An 18,522-nucleotide genomic window follows, 5' to 3' on the forward strand; every position below is an offset into this window, starting at 1 on the left:
TCTATAGGGTTCGCGTCAACTGAAGATCAAAAAAAGAGGTTTAAGTCACTTTCTAGATGACTTTAAGCTCGGAGTTTGACGGGAACCTTATAGACATGTTCTTTAGGACCTGCATAATGGTAATTCAGAAAAATTCCTCGAAGAATACTTTTTGCCTGGTGTTTTCTAGACCTGAAGTATTCTTCAGGGAATTTTGGTAGAAATGAAATCTAGTGACGCGGAAAAACATTTCTATAGGGTTCGCGTCAACTAAAGTATCAGAAAAAGAGATTTAAATCACTTTATAGATGAATTTCGGTTCGGAGTTTGACGGGAACCTTATAGACATGTTCTATGAGACCTTTAGATTTACAATTCAGAAAAATTCCTCGAAGAATACTTTTTGCACGGTGTTTTCTAGACCTGGAGTATCCAGTAATTCTGGTAGAAATAAAATCAATGCAATAGGGGATATAGGGACTTTTCAGGGTTTTCAAGGTCGCTGGACACCCTGGTAATTTAAGTACGGCCCCTTAACTTGAGTTTTTGGGAAATATTTGATTGAGGTACTCACGGCTTGTAGGCCGGTGATAACAGGCAACTTGGGATGATCCAGTTTAATCTTTTTACGCATCCCTGCGTAACAATATCGAGAATTTCCACGCGTGCCGAGCCGGCGAGGTCGTACCCTTGGATACACTTGTTTCATGACTTTTCCAAAGTCCGCCGTGGATAGGGGTTTCATCGAGTTCCTCACACAAAACATGCTGCAATGAAAATCGGATTAATACGTCTACATTCTACAAGAATGGATTTTTTAATATGATATTTCAAGCACATAATCTAAAAGCAATTATACCGGTTGTAACAGAGATTTTTTTTCGAAAAATGTTCTTGTTAAAATAATAAATAATATAAACTAAATAATAATATGTAATGGTAATTTGTCGAAAAATAGCACAGAAAATCTCGCGTGCTGCATTTTACAGAGGCAAAAAAACTGAATTTTAATATAGATCTGGCAAAAAGTAAAGGCGCTTTAAGAGCCTTAATTGTTGAATTTTTAAATTAAACTATGGAATGTTTAATAGAAATATGGTAAATTTTAAGTTAAAAAAAAATTACCCGCCACAAAAAAAAAACAACTAATTTACAAAAAAAAAGAATTACATTTTCAAACAAAGTGATGAATTTTCAACTAAAATTGTAAATCTTAAACTGGGATGGTAGAAATTTTAACCAGAAAGCTCAATTTTCAACTAAAATGATGAATCTTTGACTAAAATAATAGAAGTTTTGACTAAAAACATAAATTTTCAACTAAAAGTGAACATTTTTCAACCAAAAATTGAATTATTAAATTTGCAGTCAAAAAATTAATGTTCAAACAAAAAGATTAAGTTTTAATTAAAATCATAGAATATTCAATTGGAATGATATTTACATTTTCAGTTAAAATAAATAATAATTTTCAACTAAAAAAAAAAAAATTTTCTACAAAATAGATCAATTTTTTGCAAAAAGGAAAATATTTTCATCCAGAGAAAAAACAAGTTTTCAATAAAAAAAGCTCATGTTTTAACCAAAGAAATTAATTTTTAATTAAAATGATGAATCTTCAACCAGAAAAAAATATTTTTCAACAAAAGAGTTTAACTTTCAATCATGTAATTTTATTTCCAACCTAAAGGATAAATTTTTAACTAAAATGAAAAATATTTAACTGGAATAATTAAATTTTTAACAGATTAGAAGAATTTTTAAACAAGAAGATTAACTTGCAAAGAAAAAGATAATTTTTTACAAAAAAAACATATCAATTTGTAAACAAATATGTAGATTTTCAACGAAATATTTAAATTTTTCATTTTAAAAAAAAATTCATTTAAACAGTTGAATTATGAACAAGAAAAAATCTATTTTCATCCAAAAATGGACATTAAAATTAGCAGTTGAAGGAATTCATTTTCAACTAAATTGATCAATTTTCAACCAAAAATGATTAATCTTTATCTGGAATAGTTGAATTTTATACCGACCAAAAAGATTAATTTTCTACCAATTAAATTAATCCTCGAAAAAATAGTTTAATTTCTAAATAAAAAATATCAATTTTCAACCAAATAGTTGAGTTTTCATCCAAAAAAGATATATTTTCAACAAAAAATAGAATGGTTAAATTTTCTTTTAAAAATCTAATTCTTAACAAGATACTAAAAAAATCGTATTTTTTACAAAGTAGTTACATATTCACCCAGAGATGAATTTTCAATAAAAAATATAAATCGTAAACCAAAAAAAAATCACTTTTCAACAAAAGAGTTGAACTCTCAACCATTTAATTTTATTTCCAACCTAAAAAAGGAATTTTCAACTAAAATGATGAAATTTTTAAACGATTAGAAGAATTTTTAATCAAGAAGATTAATTTGTAAAGAAAACGATCATTTTTACGAAAAAAATTGATTTTAAACCAAATATGTATATTTAAAACGAAACAGTTAAATTTTCATTCAAATTTTATCCAAAAATGGACATTAAAATTTTCAGTTGAAGAAATTTAAAACCAAATTGATCAATTTTCAACTAAAAAGGATAATTTTTCAACCAAAAATTGTATTATTAAATTTGTAGTCCTAAAAATTAATATTCAACCACAGAAATGAATTTTTAACTAACATTATAAAAAATATTCAACTAGAATAATAGCTACATTTTCAGTTCAAATAAATAATAATGTTCCACCAAAATGAAACGAATTTTCAACAAAATAGTTCAATTTTTAGCAAAATAAATAATAGATTTTCATCCAGAGAAGAGAAAAGTTTTCAATCAAATAACTCATATTTCAACCAAATATTTTCAACGAAACAGTTAAATTTTTAATTGAAAAAGGCAAATTTGTATCCAAATTGTTGAATATTGAACAAGAAAAGATCAATTTTTATCCAAAAATGGATATTAAAATTTTCAGTTGAAAGAATTAGTTTTCAACTAAATTGATAAATTTTCAATTAAAATTTGGAATCTTCAACTGGAATAGTTGAATTTTATACATACGAAAAAGTTGATTTTCCACAAATTAAATTAATTCTCAAAGAAAAAATTTAATTTCTAAATAAAAATGATCAATTTTCAATCACATAGTTGAGTTTTCATCCAAAAAAAGATATTTTTTCAACCAAAAGTAGAATGGTTAAATTTTCTTTAAAAAATCTAATTCTTGAACAAAAAAGTTTAACTTTTAAACAAGTAATTGAATTTTTAACTAAAGAAAATAAAACCAAGTTTAATCAAAAGTTAAAAATTTTTTTTTTTAAATTTAAAGTTTAATAAAACCAAGTAGTTGAATTTTTAACTAAAGAAAAATGAATTCGCAAGGAACAATGCAAAAAAAATTTACATATAATTCAGAAATATTTCCTCTTCGACATGATACTTCTACTCAAAAAAAATCGAAATTTGGTCTTGAAAAGGGATTTAAAAAAAATTCCTTCAAACTCCGAATTATAATTCTGTAAAAACATGTCCGTTTCAAATGAAAAATTACCTGTTCCTAGTTAAGATAAATGAGTAAAAAAAATAGAAGGTGTGATAACTATATTTTTTGAATAAATAAAAAAAATATACTGTTTCTGTATCAAACTTAAGTAAGCAAAAAAACCCCACAGAGCCAAAAATTGAAAATGGTTTTTCCTATAATGGAAAATAATAAAAATTCAATAATAAATTATTATTTGACTTTGTAAACAATAAGATTAATTTTCAAACAAGAAACCTAATATTTTCAAACAAAAAGATTAATTTTCTACAAAAAAAAAATGTATACATATGATTTTGAACGCAATAGTTGAATTGTCAATCAAAGAAGACGAATTTGAAATCAAATAGTTTAATTTTAAATTAGAAAAAAATCTATCTTTAACAGAATATGGAATATTTACATTTTTAGTAAAAAAAATTTTATCTTTACTAATTTTTATCAGTTTAAAAACAAAAATATTTTCAACAAATTTTCCGAAAAATAGTTAACTTTTCGACCAAAAAGAAGAATTTTTTAACAAGGAGATTAACGTCCAAAGAAAAAATTATTTTCTACCAACAAAAGTCGATTTTATATAAAAAAAAGTCGTTTTTTAAACAAAATAGGTGAGTTTACAACTTAAGAAAAAAAATTTAGTAGAACGGTCAAATTACATGAATTTTTAAACAATAATTTAATTTGTCAACAAAACATATTAATTTTAAAATAAAAACACATGAATGTTTATCCAAAAAAGATCGAATTTCCACCAAAAATATAATAGTTTTATTTTCCGTCAAAAATGTAATTCTTAACCAAGAGAATCGAATTTTTAGAAAAATATTTAATTTTTCGGTAAATAAAATTCCTCATTTTTCAACTAAAGAAATGAATTTTTAATTCAAATAATGAATTTTCAATTTAAAAAATTAATTTTCAATAAAAGAGATTATTTTTAAACCAAGCAAATTTATTTCTAACTTAAAAGATCAATTTCCAATTAAAATGATGAACATTTAACTGAAATACTGGAATTTTCAACCAAAAAGAAGAATTTTTAAACAAGTAGATTAAATTTGTAAAAAAAAAATAATAATTTTTTTACAACAAAATAAATGAATGTTTAATTTAAAAAAATTCAACAAAACAGCTCTTTTTTCAGCTAAATAAATGAAGTTATAATTCAAATAATGAATCTTGAATAAAAAAAATTATTTTTCAACAAAACAAATTTATTTCTAACTTAAAAGATGAATTTCCTACTGAAATTATGAATATTTAAATGTATCACATGATTTTTCAACCTAAAAGATAAATTTCTAAACAAGGAGATTAACTTTCAAATTAAAAAATTATTTTCTACCAAAAAAGTCGATTTTTTAAACAAAATACGTGAAAATTTAATGAAATAAATAAATTTTCAATTTAAAAAGACTAATTTACATCCAAATTGTTAAATTTAAAACTAGAAAAGGTGAAAATTTTCAACTCAAAAATTTATCGGTTAAATTTTCAGGTGAAAAAAATAACTTGAAACAAAATGATAAATTTTCAAATAAAATTGCGAATTTTTTCCGTTGAAAATTCAATTCTTAAACAAGAAAATCGAATTTTCAGACTAATAGTTAATTTTTCGGTAAACAAAATTCCTTTTCAGCCAAACCAATGAATTTTTAATTCAAATAATGAATCTTGAATAAAAAAAAAATTTTCAACAAAATAGATTATTTTTTAACAAAGCAAATTTTTTTCTAATTTAAAAGATGAAATTCTAAATTTTTAACCAAAAAGAACAATTTTTAAACAATGAGATAAACTTTCAAAAAAAAAATTATTTTCTAGCAAAAAAGTCGTTTTTTTAAACAAAATAGGTGAGTTTACAACAAAATAAATTAATTTTCAATAAAAAAAAATTACATTCCAACTCTTAAATTTCAAACTAGAAAAGGTCAACATTTTCAATTCAAAGTGAAACCGTTAAATTTTCAGTTCGAATTAACTTTCAATCAACCAGAAAAATTAATTTTCTAGAAAAAAATACTAAATTTCTCGCAAATTACATGCATTTTTGAAAAATAGTTTAATTTGTCAATAAAAAATTAACTTGAAACGAAAACTAAAAAAAATAAACTAAAATGAAATTTCCACCAAAAATATTATACTTAAATTTTTGGTTAAAAATCTAATTCTTAACCAAAAAAGAAACAAATTCTCAAAAAAAAAATTCAGTTTTCGGTAAAAAAATTCCTTTTCGCAAAAAAAAAAATCAATGAATCAGGTCATTTTTCAACTGGAATAATTGAAATTTCAAACAAAAGGAAGAATTTTTAAAGAAGGAGATTAACTTTCAAAGAAAGAAATTATTTTCTACCAAAAAAGTCGATTTTTTAAACAAAATACGTGATATTTTAACGAAATAAATAAATTTTTAATTGAAAAAGACTAACTTACATCCAAATTATTAAATTTTAAACTAGAAAAGGTCAAAATTTTCAACTCAAAATTTTAACGGTTAAATTTTCAGGTGAAAAAAAAAAATTCAACCAAAATGATAAATTTTCAAATATAATTGTGAATTTTTTTCCGTTGAAAATTTAATTCTTAAACAAATGAATCGAATTTTCAGAAAAATAGTTAATTTTTCGGTAAACAAAATTCTTTGTCAGTCAAAGAAAAAACGATTTTTCAATAAAACCAGCTCATTTTTCAACCGAAGAAATTAATTTTTAATTCAAATAATGAATCCTGAATTTAAAAAAAAAATTATTTTTCAACAAAATAGATTATCTTTCAACAAAGGAAATTTATTTCTAACTAAAATGATAAAAATTTAACTGGAATATTTAAATTTTTAGCCAAAAACACGAATTTTTAAACAATGAGATTAACTTTCAACGAAAAAAAAAAATTATTTTATACCAAAAAAGTCGTTTTTTAAAACAAAATAGGTGAGTTTACAACAAAATTATTTAATTTTCTATTAAAAAAAAAAATACATACCAATTGTTAAATTTCAAACTAAAAAAGGTCCAAAATTTTCAATTCAAAGTGGAACGGTTAAATTTTCAGTTCGAAAAATTAACTTTCAATCAACCAGAAAAATTAATTTTCTAGAAAAAAATACTAAATTTCCCGTAAATTGCATGCATTTTTGAAAATAGTTTAGTTTCTCAATAAAAACACATGAATTTTCATCCAAAAATTATAAAATTTTACCAAAAATATAATTAGTTAAATTTTTGGTTAAAAATCTAATTCTTAACCAAAAAAGAAACAAATTCTCCAAAAAAATTCAGTTTTCGGTAAACAAAATTCCTTTTCGTCAAAAAAAAAAATAATAATGAAACAGCCATTTTTCAACCGGAATTCTTGAATTTTCAAACAAAAGGAAGAATTTTTAAACACGGAGATCAACTTTCAAAGAAAAAAATTATTTTCTGCCAAAAAAGTCGATTTTTTAAAATAAAATATGTGAAATTTTAACGAAATAAATAAATTTTTAATTTAAAAAGACCAATTTATATGCAAAATGCTCAATTTAAAACTAGAACAGGTAAAAAGTTTCACGGTTAAATTTTCAGGTGAAAAAAATAACTTCAACCAAAATGATAAATTTTCAAATAAAATTGTGAATTTTTTCTGTTAAAAATTTAATTCTTAAGCAGAAAAATCGAATTTTCAGAAAAATAATTGATTTTTCGGTAAACAAAATTCCTTTTCCGCCAAAGAAAAAACATTTTTTCAATGAAACAACTCATTTTTCAACCAAAGAAATTAATTTTTAATTGAAAATGAATTTATTTTTAACTTAAAAGATGAATTTCTAACTAAAAAAGTAGTTTTTTAAAAACAAAATAAGTGAGTTTACAACAAAATAAATTAATGTTCAATGAAAAAAAAAATCAATTTACATCCAAATTGTTAAATTTCAAACTAGAAAAGGTCCAAAATTTTCAATTCAAAGTGGAAAGGTTAAATTTTCATTTCAAAAAATTAAGTTTCAAACAGAGTGATAAATTTTCAAATAAAATTCCGAATCTTCATCTGGAACAGTTGAATTTTATATCGACCAAAAAGATAAATTTACAACAACAAAAAAATATTTTTCTAGAAAAAGAAAAATTTTCCGCAAAATACATGCATTTTTGAAAAATAGTTTAATTTGCTAATAAAAAATTAACTTAAAACGAAACACATAAATTTCCATTCAAAAATTATAAAATTTCCACCAAAAATATAAGTTAAATTTTTGGTTAAAAATCTAATTGTTCACCCAAAAAAAAAAAAAATTTTTTTTTTAAATATCTCAGTTTTCGGTAAACAAAATTCCTTTTCGTCAAAAAAAAAATCAATGAAACAGCTCATTTTTCAACTGGTATTCTACAAAAAAGTACTTTTTTAAAGAAAATACATGACTTTTCAATGAAATAAATGAATTTTCAATTGAAAAGGACCAATTTTCATTCAAATTGTTGAATTTTGAATTAGAAAAGATTAATTTTCCACCCAAAATAGTTAAATTTTCTACTGGAATGGTTAAATTTTTATTTAAAAAATATATTTGCAATAAAGTAGTAACATTTTTTTTTTTTTTCCAAATGAATTTTCAATAAAAATTGAGAATCTTTTAGCAAAAAAATTAATTTTTAACAAAAAAAGGTCAATTCCCAACGAAAAATGTTTTCCAAATATTTTTCATAAATGATTAATATTACTAAAAATAATAAAAAATTAGTTTTTAAATTAAACCCCCGCTTTTTGTGGAAAATATGAATTTTACACTCAACCCCCGATATAAGACCCCCCCCCCCCGGTTTAGGCTACTCCTATAATTGATGGCCTCCGCAGATCCGCGACGGTGCCGAAAGAGAGATTACCTCGATTTAGGATCACGGCCATTATAAACCATGCCCGATACCGGTCTTATATCGAGATTTGAGTGTATTTAGCCTTTTTTAATACTAACTTGTACTCATCATATACTTCTTGCTTGGGCAGCGAGACATCTGGATCCTCCTCTAGATGAGTCCGTATCCACATTATCGTCTGATGAATTTCATATCGATTTCCTAAAGGGTTCAGCGGCTGTCTCAGCGGATCTACCATGCCACTAGGATTCGAGAGAGACAGCGGGAGCTTCAGGTACAGCATTAGTTTTTCCTCTATTTTAAGTTTCTCTACTTGCGAGAAGATTTCATGAACGCGAGATCTCGATTCATCACTGCAAAAAAGTATATTTGCTTGCAAAAGAATCCCAAGCCACACAAACGAAAAAAAAGCCTACTCCAGTGCAGTGTAAAAAATCGATAAGAAACTGATTCAATTTGCCATCAAGTATTTTCAAAAAAAAAAATAGTTTTATTTATAAAAAAAATAGTTCAATATCAACCAAAAATATGGAATTTTTAATCCAAAAGAATGCATTTTCAACGAAGATTAATTTTCGACCAAAAAATACTATTTTTTATCAGATTACACGAATTTTCAACTAGAAAAGTTCAATTTCTAATTTAAAAAATTACATTTTTTAATCAAAAATAGAATAGTTTCGTTTTTAAATTTAAAAAAATTCTCAATCAGAAAAGAAGGGTGTTTTCAACAAAAGAGATAAATATTCAACTGAAATGATGAACTATAAAAAAATGAAGTTTCGACCATAGTGTTTAATCCAAAAGACGATTTTTTAAACTAGAAGATAAAAGTTTTAAAATAAGATTGTTATATTTTCAACCATGGAGGCGAATCTTTAAACAAAAAATCAATTTTCAACAAACTAGTTCAACCTTCCAAATTAAGAAAAAAAAATAAATTTACATCCAAATTGTTAAATTTCAAACTACAGTAATCACAGTACCTATTGTCGTCAAAAAAAGGAGAATAGGTGAAATTTTTTTCTAAAATAGGTGGCAAATAGGCGATAAAAAGCTATATACAAAATACAAACTTAATATTCAATAATATAGGAATTTTTAATAATAAAAAGTTGTGCAGTAGATGAATTTCTATCAAGAAAAATTAATTTTCAATTTTTAAAAACAGCAATAAAAACGAACTTTTTATAAAAAAAAGTTGAATTTTGTACCAAATTGTTGAATTTTTAACAAAAAATATTAATGTTTATAAAAAAATGTTATAATTGATATTTCCCCAACAAAATTTTAATTAAAAACAAAAAACAGTTTTTTGAATTTTCAAGCCAAAAAGCTTAATTTTCTATATAAAACAATTTAATTTTGAAAACAAGAACAATGAAATAACAACAAAAAAGATTATTTACAATTAATCAGTTGAATTTTTTAACAAAATATTTGAATTTGCAGTTAGAAAACAGACATTTTTTCAACAAAAAGAATAGTTACTTTTATTTTTTAATCAAAAAACGAACTTACAACTAAAATTATAAATCTTTAACGAAAAAAAAAAATGAAATTTGAAAAAATTCGTTCAACTATCAACCAAGTAGTGGATTTTTAAAAAAAATCATTTTTTTGGTTCAAAATTCGACTTTTTGGTTACAAATTCTACTATTTAGTTAAAAATATCACTATTTTATCGAAAATTAAAGTCTTTTGTTAAAAAGTTAGCGTTTTTGGACGAAAAATTATATTGTTTGGCAGAAAATTCATCTTTTTTGGTTGAAAATTAATTCTTTTTATTCAAAAAGTCTATTATTGTATTTTTGTTTAAGAAATAATCTCTTTGAAATAAAAAAAACATACTTTTTGTGAAAATTCAACGATTTTTTTGTGAAAAAGTCATTGTTTTTGGTCAAAAATTTATACTTTTGTAGAAAATTAATATTTTCTGGTTTAAAATTTATATTTTCGTAGACAAGTTTTTTTTTAGTCGTTGAAAATTCACCTTTTATATTTGAAAGTTAATCATTTTTATTGAAGCCCAATATTATGTTTTTAGTGTTTAGTTCAAAACTCCACAAATTCGATAAAAGTTTAATTATTTTATTGAAAATTTCACTAGTTTCTTAAATAAAATTAATAAAATATATTAAAAAATTAATAAAATATTTTAATTTTACGTTAAAAATCTAATCCTTAGCCACAAAAATAGAATTTTGAAGAAAATAGTTAATTTTTCGGTAAACAAAATTCATTTTCATCCAGACATTTTTTTCTCGATAAAACAGCTCATTTTTCAACTAAAGAAATGAATTTTTAATTCAAATAATGAATTTTCAATTTAAAAAATTAATTTTCAATAAAAGAGATTATTTTTCAACCAAGTAAATTTATTTCTAACTTGACAAAAAAAAAAAATCATTTTCTACCAACAAAATTCGATTTTATACCAAAAAAAGTCGGTTTTTTTTAAACAAAATAAGTTAGTTTACAACAAAATAAATGAATGTTCAATGAAAAAAAAATGTTAATTTACACCCAAATTGTTAAATTTTAAACTAGAAAAGGTTATAAAATTTTTAATTCAAAGTGGAACGGTTTAATTTTCTGTTCGAAAAATTAACTTTCAATCAAAATGATAAATTTTCAAATAAAATTATAGTTACTTTGTTAAATTAAAAAAAAATCCCAATCAGAAAAGGAGAGTTTTTTCAAGAAAAGAGATGAATATTCAACTAAAATGATGAATTATAAAAAAATGAAGTTTCAATCATAGTGTTCAATCCAAAAGACGATTTTTTAAACCGGAAGATACAATTTCTAAACCAAAAAGACGAATTATCTGCAAAACTGTTGAATTTCCCACTCAAAAATGCAATTTTTTAAAAACAAATAGTTAAATTTAAACAAAAAATATAAAAATTTTCAACAAAAAGATTTATTTTACTAACAAATTGTTAAATCCTGAACAATGACAGACTAATATTTTAACGAAAAAGGATGAATTTTCATCTAAGATTAATTTTTGACAAAAAAAGACAAATTTTAATAAATTACATAAATTTTCAACTAGAAAAGTTCAATTTTTAATAAAAAATAACATTTTTCAACCAATAATTAAAGTTACACGATTAGTTAAAAAATGAAGTGCCAACCAAAAAAGAAGAGGATTTTCAAAAAAATTGTTATATTATCAATAAAAGAGATTAATTTTTAACTGAATGGATAAATCATAAAAAAAAGTAATTTTCAACAAATGAGTTTAACCCAAAATATGATTTTTCAAAACGGAAGATTACAAAAAATTAATTTTTAACCAAATTTCTACCAAGGAGATAAATTTTTACAAACAATTAATTTTTACCAAATAATTAAAATTTAACGAAAAATATTATTTTTCTACCAAGGAGAGTAATTTTTACAAACCATTAATTTTTAACCAAATAATTTAAATTTAACGAAAAATATTAGTTTTCCACAAAGGAGATTAATTTTTTAGTAAAAAGAACAATTTTTAATGAAATATATCAATTTTCAAGAAAATTGTTGAATTATAAAGCCAAAAAGAAGAATTATCTACAAAACGGTTGAATTTTCAACCCGAAAATATCATTTTTAACAAACAGGTTCATTTTCTACCAATCAGTTACATTTTAATAAAAATAGTTTATTTTTAAACAAATAGTTTTTTTTTTTTCAAACAAAAAGATGAATTTCAAAATATTATATTTTAAGAAACAAGATTACTTTATATCGAAAAGTTAAATTTTCATAGAAAAATTGTAATGAAGAAAATTAATTAAATTTAAATCAATAATATAGGAATTTTTAATAAGAAAAAGTGTTTGCATTTTTAACCAAAGAGCGCGAATTTTCACATAAGAAGATTAATTTAAGACCAAAAAGACGAATTTTTACCAAATTTCATGAACTTTATAACTGGAAAAGATAAGACGAATCATCTAAAAAACTGTTGAATTTTCAACCAGAAAATATAATTTTTAACAAACTAATTAATTTTATACCAAATATTTTCATTTTAATAAAAATAGTTTAGATTTAAAATAAAAAAAGTTAAATTTAAACTAAAAATATAGGAGTTTTAAACAAAAAAAAAAAAAGAGTTAATTTTCTAACAAATAGGTGAATACCCAATCAAACCATATTAATATAGATCCAACCGTTTTGAATTTTTAAACCACAAAATATCAATGTTTAATAACGAGTATATTTTTTATTCATTTTTTTAATATATTTTTTTATATAATGAATTAAAATGTATGCGACCAAAAGACATTGTTTTGTATTCAAAGGGGCATAAAATCGATGATATTTATGATCATTTCAATTCATTTTAATTCACTTTTAGTTCAAAGAAATTTTCCTGGATTAAGATTTAACAAATTATTATTTCATAGAGGCACTAAAATAAGTCGAATTTTCTCTTGGATAAAATGAATTTAAATGAAATAATATTATTTATATCTTGTTAATTCAATTTTGGTTAAACGGAATTTTCAGGAATCAAATGTTGATAATTACAGCTTCATAGAGGGATTAAAGCGGATTAAAATGAGACGATATTTTTGTATAAAATTAATTAAAAAGTATGCGGTCAAAAACGACATTGTTTTCGATTCAAATCGTTACAAATTCGGGGATATTTGCAAATTTTTTCATTCACTTCTAATTCATTTTTAGTTAAGTGAAATTGTTTTGAAATAAAATATTAACAATAAATATTTAGTGAAGGGATTAAAATAAGACGGAGTTTTTCTTTGATAAAATTAATTAAAATGTATGAGAAAAAAAACGATATTTAAAATTGATTTTAACTTCAAGCATATTTCAAATCATTTTAATTCATTTTAATTCCCTGTTGTCAAACGAAATTGTTCTTAATTAAAATGAGACCAGTTTTTTTGTTGATAAAATTAATTAAAATTTATGTGGTGAAAAACGACTTTGTTTTTTTTATTAAAAATGATCTCAAATTCGAGGATATTTTAAATCATTTTAATTCATTTTAATTCACTTTTAGCCCAAGGAAACTGTTTTGAATTAAAATTGTTGTCAGCCAATAACTCATGAATGGATTAAAATTTATATGGGTCAAAAACCGACATTGTTTTAAAATTATTTCAAATTTTCGGAAATTAGAAATTATTTTGATTTATTTTAATTCACTTTTAGCAAAACGAAATCGTTCTGAATCAAAATTAGACCAGTTTTTTTTCTAAACAATTATTTATAATGTATGCCGTCAAAACCGACATTTGTTTCAAAATGATTTTAAATTGCAGGATATTTGAAATTATTTTCATTTATTTTAATTTACTTTTAGTAAAACCAAATTGTTCTGAGATAAACTGAGACGATTTTTGTTTTTAAAAAATGAATTAAAATGTATGCGGTAAAAAACATTGCTTTAAATTCAAAATGATTTTAAATTCTAGGATATTCAGGGTGGCCGTTTTAATCGACGAAATAAATTTCCCGTCATTTTTCGCTGTTTTCTCGATTCGAAAAAATTTGTCAAGGTCAATGAAATTAAAAAAATGGAACATTAAAACTGAAGAATGTTCCACTTGAGGTAATAAAAACTGAACTGCAAATGAAAGAACTGAAAGTGGTACTGTTAAATTTTGAACTTTAAAAATTTAAATTTAAAAGTTTTTTATTGCAAAATTTTGTATTTAAATGCTCAATAATTTACGCATATAAAATTGAAGGTACTAACATTTTTCATCATAAAAAATATAAATCCACTTTATCATTTATCATTTATCATTTATATAATTTTAAGGAATTTTAAGCTAGAAACATGAAATATTGAAAAATTTAGAAAATTTTAACTGAACACTTCTTAAACTAGAAATTTAATTATTTTCTGTTTAAATAGTTTAAACATCCTTGGAGAGCTTCAACATTTTATTTCAAAATCTTGAGAAATCTAGAAGTTGTTTTAAACTTTTAATTATTTTTGAAATTTTTTCAGAACTTCTAAATATCTGTCAAAATGAATTGAATTTTTTCTACAATTTTTAGAAAATCCTGCAAATTTTAGATTATTTTTAACAATTTTTTCGAAGATTTTAAACAAAAAAATTAGATCCTTTTTAATAATTGTGAAATGCTTCTAAAGAATAAAAACATTTTCTTAAGATTCATAGGAAAATTAAAAATAAGTTTTTATTTTGAAAAATTATTTTAAGAGAATATTTGAAAAGTTTTTCAAAGATTTAAGCAAAATTTTCAAAAAATATTCTAGAAGATTTTAAGAAAACTTTATAAAATTTGCATAAATTTTTTTTTCTTTTTAAAACTCCTAAATATCTCTTAAAATTACTCAAATTTTTCCTATAAATGTTTATTTGTAAATTATACATCAAAATTTTTAAATTTCACTTACAAATTAAGCATTTTTCAAATACAAATATTAAATTTCTAAAGTTCAAAGTTTCAAGGCTCTTCGAACTTTCAACGATTCCAGGCTTTCTTTGTCAAAAAATTCGGTTTAAAATTGTTTATTGTCTAATATTTGGTTTCAATTTACATGTCTTAAATAAAAATTCAAATATTGCTAAATATTTAATAATTAATCTTTTTTGTTACCTAAAAATGTCAAATTGAATGGGTTTCAAATTGAATATCTTAGACTGAAACTTTAATTACTTAAAGTATAGATAAATTTTAAAACAATTTATTTACTTATTAAATAACAATGTTTTTTTATCAAAAATTTTCAAAATCAAAGGCTTTTATTTTTTATTTGTTCAAGTCTTTCAGAAAGCATTTACAAATTCATTAAATTAAAAATGTAAGCTTAGAAATAAAAGTTTTAAATTGAAAATTTGTAAAGGAAACGAATTTTGAATTACGCATTGTAACCTAAATAATAGCATAATTGAAAAAACGTAATAATTCAACAAATTATTTAAAAACTGTTGAAATCGAACGTGGGCAGATTTTTCTTCTACAAATTTTTAAAATCCCTGGTAAAAAAAATCAGTCATTTCCCGGTTTTTCCAGGTTTAGCGGCCACCCTGATATTTGAATTAATTACAGGTCACTTTTAGTCCAACTAAATTGTTCTGGATTAAAATGAGACCAGTTTTTTAAATAAAATAATTTAAAATATGCGATGAAAAACAATATTGTCTTGGATTCAAAATTTTACAAACTTCGATAAAATGAAATAAAATTTATTCCCTTACTGTTATGGAGGACAATGAGAAATTTAAAAAAATTAATTAAACTATATGCGGTCAAAAACGTTATTGTTTTGGATTGATAACTTTCAAAATTGGATATTTGAAGTAATTTAAATTCACTTCTAGTTTAAAAAAAATAGTTCTAAATTAAAATGTCAACAATTAATATATCGATAATATTTTTTAAATATTGATCATTCCGGAAGGGATTAAAATGAAATAAATTTCTTTTTGTTAAAACGAATTTAACTGTATATTGTCAAAAACAATGTTGTATTGGATTCAAAACGTTAAAAATTCAAATATAATAAAAATAATTTTAATTCACTTTTAGGTTTAAAAAATTGTTCTGAATAAAAATATTGATAATAAATATTTAATTGAGGGATTAAAATGGGACGAATTTTTCTTGGATACAATTAATTAAAATAAATGCGTCAAAATAATAATATAATGTTTGAATTCATTTGAATTCCGTTTTAGTTAAACGGAATAATTTTTTATTTAAATAATGAAAATTAATATTTCATCGCAGGAATTAAATAAAAATCGAAATTCTTGTTGATAAAATTAATTTAAACGTATGCGATTAAAAACATTGTTTTGGATTCAAAAAGTTAAAAATTCGACAATATATAAAATTATTTAAATTAATTTGAATCCTCTTTTAGCTAAATGGATATTCTGGATAGAATATTGACAATTGCTAGTTCACAGAGGGATTAAAGTGGATTAAAATTTGACAATTTTTCGCATAAAATCAAATAATATTTATGCGGTCAAAAATGACACTTTTTTAAATATCAAAATCGTTAGAAGTTCGAGTATATTTGAAATAATTTTAATTTACTTTTGGTTAAACGAAATTCTTCTGAATTAAAATGTCAACAATTAAAAATTCATGGAGGGAATAAACTGATCATAACCTATTTCCTTCAATATTTACAAGTAAGGTTCAAAAGCCGTTTAAATGTTTTGAAACTTACCCAATGCTTTCCTCGATCATGAGTCTGATCTTCTCGTGTTTGGCGGCGGGAGTGTGATGAGCGAGGGTTGCAAACTTTCCCACAAGGACGTCCCGGAGAAGGTCCTCGTTGTGGAAGCCGTTGGAGACCCTCGGCGTGATGCAGATCGGCGTCGCCGGTGCACGTTGCGGCTCCATTTTCGATCTGACGGCGCCGTCGCCGGCGACATTTCCGTCGTCGACGATCGGGCCGTCGGCGCAGACGTCGTTCCTCTCCTTCTTAATCCTCGTGCCGTCGAAGATGCTCTCGGGTTTTGCTACCCTGGGGGACTCTTGGCTCTCGGCACTCATCGCACCCACTCATCAATTTATGATAACAACATTTAGAAAATTTAGAAAATTTACAAATCCCGGGTTAGTACCGCACCGAGCGGGACCTGCCATTGGCTCGAAATCAGCTGGACCTAATGCACTAGTTCCCAGCACAAAGCTGGGCGCAAATCTCTGCCCGAAATTGGGCGCAAAGCGCTCGTGGCGCGGGGATCCTCCGTTCGCGCGAGCGAATTCGCCGAACCGCGAAAGGTGCGAGTCCCCATGCCGCACTTTCATGCCGATTTTCTGCACTTGCGAGTTGCGACCGAGAGATTTCTGCACTTGCACTAACAGCAGAGTCCTGGTACCCGGAGCTCCGTTCTGGGAACGACCGCCTTCTTGCTCTCTTTGTTCAATCTGAGTCCTCGAAACCCAACCCGCACTTCTTCGGTGATTAACATCACCGTCGGCCCGCCGATCGAATCGACGAAGCTTTCTCCGATCCTGTGATGTGATATTGCTCGATATTTTGCCGGGCTTCGACCGAACTCTAGGGTGGACCGTCGGCGCGAATCGCGGAAAAAAGCAGACCTCCTGTGTTCATGTTCAACAAACAGAGTTTAAGGTCGATTTGCAAAAGGCGGGAGATCTCGGCCAATCAAGATTCTTGGTCCGGTTAGGTGTTTCAAGTTCTGACGTCAACTGATAAGATGTCTTTACACGGAAATAAAATAGCGGCACAATTGAACATTATTTAATATTTTTTTATTTGTAAAACAGCACTATTCTATCTTTATTTCACATCAGCTATTCGTTAAAAGTTTATGTTTTAAAGTTCTACATAATCTCTTTGCCAATCAAAAAATAATATGAAAATGCACTTAAGGCTATGTGATAAGTGAATCACGTGACCAGATTCCTACCTTACCACCACTTGTTTTATTTCTCAACTTATTTCCACACGAAACGCCACATGGAGTTGAAAATTTGGGATAATATAAACAAGAAGCACTAAGAAAGTTGGGCCTGGACCTAAATTTTAATAATTATGAAAAAAGCAAAAAAACTTATTTCATTATTATACAAATTTAGGGCCAGATCCGCTTTTCTTTGTGCTTCTTATTTATTATCCCAAATTTTCAACTCGATGTGGTGCTTTATGAGAAACTAACTTAGAAAATAAAATGAATGTCGGTTAGGTAAGAATCTGGTTTACTACGAATTTTCTTTGAACTTAATACCTTTTTTTAAAATAAAATATCGAACTAAAACATTGGAAAATGTATCAGAAGACCATAAACTACGTTTATGTAATGTATTTAAGTAGGAATTTCCTTTAAAATTAATTTTAATGAAATTAAAACTGGGACTATTTTTTGAAATATTTTCTTTGTACCTTGAAATTTGTTGAATCTATAAGAACTTTTTATACTGTAACATATCGGCCTCAAACTTCGAGAAATGCAAGAGCCGACCGTAAATTACGTTTATGTACGTTTTTTTACATCTCCTAGATATTTTTAATGTAAAAAAGTTTTAAGGCTAAAAAATTGTCAAGGTTACAAAGAAAAGTTCTTAAGGGCATGCGACACAGTGGAATTCCTACATTACCAACCTCTTTTTTCTATTGAACAAATTTTTTTTTTGAACCATAGAACTTTTTTTGTAAATCAA

At 24.5% G+C, this 18,522-nt stretch overlaps 1 protein-coding gene across 1 annotated transcript in view; it reads right to left on the reverse strand.

Moving 5' to 3' along the window:
• The window catches only part of LOC117167696, a 42,442-nt gene extending 25,542 nt beyond the window's left edge, over positions 1 to 16,900 (reverse strand). The window contains exons 1-3 of the mRNA XM_033352825.1: positions 16,559 to 16,900; positions 8,469 to 8,723; positions 554 to 746 (exon numbers count right to left, since the gene is read on the reverse strand). Coding sequence (XP_033208716.1) covers positions 554 to 746; positions 8,469 to 8,723; positions 16,559 to 16,887 — 777 coding nt within the window. The 5' untranslated portion in view covers positions 16,888 to 16,900. The remainder of the gene's footprint in view (positions 1 to 553; positions 747 to 8,468; positions 8,724 to 16,558) is intronic.
• Between the last annotated feature and the right edge of the window lie 1,622 nt (positions 16,901 to 18,522).

The sequence above is a fragment of the Belonocnema kinseyi genome, chromosome 1 (genome assembly GCF_010883055.1).
Source record: "Belonocnema kinseyi isolate 2016_QV_RU_SX_M_011 chromosome 1, B_treatae_v1, whole genome shotgun sequence".
Classification (NCBI taxonomy): Eukaryota; Metazoa; Arthropoda; class Insecta; order Hymenoptera; family Cynipidae; genus Belonocnema; species Belonocnema kinseyi.